We start from the raw sequence: 3993 nt of genomic DNA, 5'->3' as shown, positions 1-3993 counted from the left end.
TTCTTCCTAAAATGAATCGTTCGGGAGAACTTGACTTTTATTCTTGGTTGAAACAATTATTGATCCGACTTTACTTATCTCGCGATTAAACTCTAGATTATCAGACAATTTTTCCTGGAAACTAAATGGTTAAAACATGATCATAATTTTTTCACAAAAACCGGTGAAACTGAAACAAAAATAAAATAAATTAAAAATTAAATAAACCATAAGTTTGTCAATGACTTTATAAAATACTCTTAAAAAAAATTGACTCTGTAAATATTTTAAAAAGGTTTCTAAAGATTAACTTTTATTCATATTAGTCCTTCAAAAAATACGTGGAAAATTAAATTGAGAATAATTGAATAAAGTGATGGACAAATTTTATATATATTGACCAACTTAACATACAGTCAGAGATCATTTTAAATTATTCATAAAATCAGAAAACTATTTAAAAATGTATTAAGGAGATATGAAATGGTTTAGTAAATAAAAAATGGTAAAAGGTGAAGAAAATAAACAGGCAATAAGTTACATGGTATTACTATTAGGAAAGAGTGAAAATACATCGTTTTATTGTAACCTCAAAACTCAAACGTTGTTTGGATCAATTCAATGGCAGAGAAAGAACCCAAAACAAAAGATTCTCTTTCAGGTATCATCATCATCTTCCTATGTTGTTATGTTGTTTTACAAATACTAATATTCTTATTATTCTTGATTTGGATTTTGTGGCCTTCGTTTCAATTCATTAATTATACATGCTATTGTTGAAAAAATGGTACCCTTTGAGCTTCTAGAATTAGAAGGTGTATGTATGGTTTATAAGCTATGTCTATGATAATTAATGATGAAATGAAAGAAAGCAATAGTTTAAAGAGAAAATCTTGAAGGAAAGGGAAATTTTTAGATATTTGTATTTGTTAATTATAATTAATTACCCATATAAAAACCACATAAAAGAATCCATTTATGTTGTTTTTGGATTTTAATGAGTTTTTCAGCTTTCCCATTGCTGAAAGTTCATTTCTTTATTCACCAAAAAAAAGTTCATTTCTTTCGGGCTCAAGTGGTTCGGGAGAACCTGAATTCAATTCTGGGTGGAATAATTTTTTGGTCAGGCTATACTTAACTCACAGCTGAACTCTGGATTACTGGGGCACCTTGTGGGAGAGATTAGATATGGATGTTATTTTATTTTTATTTTTTTGAAAGGGATATGGTGGCTTTTGTTTTTCTTTTGTGTACAATGGAAACGATAAGGTTTGAACATATGACTTTATGCATATTACTCAAACTCCTCACAACTAGACTAGTGGATAACTAAAAATATCGGTTTGTTCAAATTTTGTTTCGCAATAGTGCTATAGCATAGTTATTTGACAACATTTTCTACCAAATAGTGAATTGCAGTGCAATAACGATCTGTTCAAATTTCGCTACTACGTTATAGCGCTATAGCCACTATTTAACAACACTGTATGATGGAAGCTATTTGATTTCTTATGTTTCTTATGATTTACTAGATGATGATTAAAAAATTACCTAGGTTGCTTGGCTTATAGAGTGCAAATTTGGATCGGTGGTGAGTTAGACGTAATCACAAGTGACAATTTTGTTGAACTTGCAAAGTGTAACTTTTGTCAAAATCACGGGGATACACTGAGATTTCGTTAAATTCTCCACCAATCCAAACATGCAATTAGTGCCACTGCATTATTTTTGTACATTCTAAATATATATATATGATGCCAATTGATATTTTTGAATAAGTGATTTGGTTTAAACTCTAAACCCTCTTTTGTATATTCTGTTTGATATGAAAGAAAAGGATGTGAAATCTCCAAGCATTCTTGAACGAGCTAAGGAGGAGATTGGGGCAGTTTTCCACTCGCCTCGCCATAACAAAGAAACTCATGGGAGAAATGATGACATTGATCAGGGAACTTCTGTTGAAGAAGTCAAAGGGCCCGGTGTGTTTGAAAGGGTGAAGGAGGAGATTGAAGCTGTAGTTGAGGCCATTCATCCCAAGAAAGAATCTGATTCTACTGACTCTCCATCAAAGTGATCATAGCTATTAGCTAGAAAGGGTGTATCTTTTAATTTTGTAACAAAGAGTGTCAAACTTGTGTACTTGTGTTTGAATTGACGATGAGTTTGATAAAATTACGGTGTGCTACTGTGATATTGTTAAAAGTTACACTTTAGAGTTTCAAACGAATCACTGTGTTACCATGATTTCGTTAGACTCCACGGTGATTCCAAACATACAATTAATGGTGTTTGTTAACCATCCGAACATTACTATGTAATTTGCTTTGTCTATGGATTTCCTTTTTTCTGTCGATGTTTCCTTTAGATATGAAAAGTAAATTATTATTCTTCTTTTAATTGTTTATTTGGATTCTGAATCCTTTTGTTTTCAGAAAAGAAAAGAATTGCCCTTTGGATTGTTTCATTATCATTGTTAATGTTCTGTTTAAACTCTCATCTGTTTCTTTATCTAGTTTATCAGCAGGATTTAAAATTCACCAAGTTTCATCTGGTTAACTGGTGTTTAGTTTGTAAGAACTAGACATTCATTTATCTCCACATATATGGTTCCTGCAAATGAAATAAAATTTGGTATTCAATTATACTAATATGGATGTTTAACTACATTGAACTGTAATGAATATGTATATGACATAAGGGGCTAATCACCTACAATGCGACAAACCACTATTAGAATCTTTAGTAGAAGTCGTGACACCTACGGCTGACGAGGGCGGGAAGTGATCGTTGGTGCACAAAGCATGTATAGATAACGAGCTGCTCTTGGCAGCTTCCAATTAAAATAGGGCACATGAAAGAACCAAATTTGCATCGGAATGAGAGGGATCCCGAGGCTGTGCATGTATGACACCGTATGGTTGAAGTAAGGCTTATAAAAATTGATTTGCATCACCTATATCAACAAGATTCATCTTCAAGCAGGATTACCTCTTGTAGGCGGCAATTGGATTCGTCCAAAAGTTATATGTTCACAAAAAAATCGATACCAAACACCATATTTTCTTTGACTTTTGTATTATTTCTTTAACTTTTTGGATTGTATTTTATACGGTGTCCGATGTACGGTGTCAGATTTTGATGTCAAAAAACTGTTCTGCAACATTTTATCTTTTAAAGAGATATATAGAGCACAAGAGCAAGTAAACCATTTTAGTTAATATAGAATCAAACAGCAAGAAACTAGAAAAACTGCACCTAGAATTTATACATCTTAAAGACTAATTAAAATTGAAATGCAGCATTTGTAATTTAGTTTCCTAGTTAACACGTCACCACAATGACCAAACATTCATGCACAGAATCCAACTCATAACACATACCATTTCATTTCTCTCCCTCAAAACCTCAATGTGTTATCTTAACTTCTTTTCAGCAGTCCTAAACTCTAAACCATTACTATAGGGAACTTTTTCAAATCACCTTTTTTAGCAAAAACTTATTATAGGTCAGTAGGTAGGTAACATAACATCAGTTTCTTCCTTGACTACATAGGACTTAAACTTACATATGAATGAAAGATCCTTTTACTCAAATCATAAAGCTGTCCTATAAGTAAATACATTCTCAGACAATGGTATACCCCCACGTTAAGAAAAAGGGTATTTATAGGTTCATTTTGTTGTTTACTTGTACTGCCTTCTTCTGGTTTTCCTTTAACATGACTGATTGATGGATTATTATTTTTGTGTCATTTTGACCAACCTTTATACAAGATCACCAAGTTTATCTATTGTCTATGGTGGCATTTAGCATGGACAAGTGTTATCTTTGTGCACCATGGACAAATTCACCTTTTACCATTAGATTAAATAGGAGCACCAAATTTATTATAGGCTGTCTGTCCACACTATCTATGCCAATGGTTCCTAGCTCAGTCCAACTCACAAACAAATGACCTTGCCTGCAATCTATTGCTGGCACAGTTTTCTAATTTATAATGCTTAATTAACTTAC

At 32.3% G+C, this 3993-nt stretch overlaps 1 protein-coding gene across 2 annotated transcripts; it reads left to right on the top strand.

The window, feature by feature from the left end:
• Positions 1-466: 466 nt before the first annotated feature.
• Positions 467-2332, top strand: LOC123887474. 2 transcript variants are annotated; one of them, XM_045936787.1, is made up of 2 exons: positions 467-640; positions 1817-2332. In XM_045936787.1, exons 1-2 carry the CDS (start codon positions 482-484, stop codon positions 2051-2053), a joined length of 396 nt encoding a protein of 131 aa, XP_045792743.1. In that variant the 5' UTR covers positions 467-481; the 3' UTR covers positions 2054-2332. The 2 variants fall into 2 exon arrangements, with proteins under 2 accessions (XP_045792743.1, XP_045792744.1); XM_045936788.1 differs by having other exon boundaries at positions 483-640; positions 1812-2332.
• The last annotated feature ends 1661 nt before the right edge of the window (positions 2333-3993 follow it).

Source organism: Trifolium pratense, linkage group LG5 (genome assembly GCF_020283565.1).
Source record: "Trifolium pratense cultivar HEN17-A07 linkage group LG5, ARS_RC_1.1, whole genome shotgun sequence".
NCBI classification, from domain to species: Eukaryota; Viridiplantae; Streptophyta; class Magnoliopsida; order Fabales; family Fabaceae; genus Trifolium; species Trifolium pratense.
This window is presented reverse-complemented; position numbering and strand designations above follow the sequence as displayed.

Coding starts and splice junctions, on each gene's coding strand:
- LOC123887474 (XM_045936787.1), top strand. CDS start 482: ATGGTAAAAGGTGAAGAAAATAAACAGGCAATAAGTTACATGGTATTA. Junction 641..1,816: donor AACAAAAGATTCTCTTTCAG/GTATCATCATCA, acceptor ATGAAAGAAAAG/GATGTGAAATCTCCAAGCAT.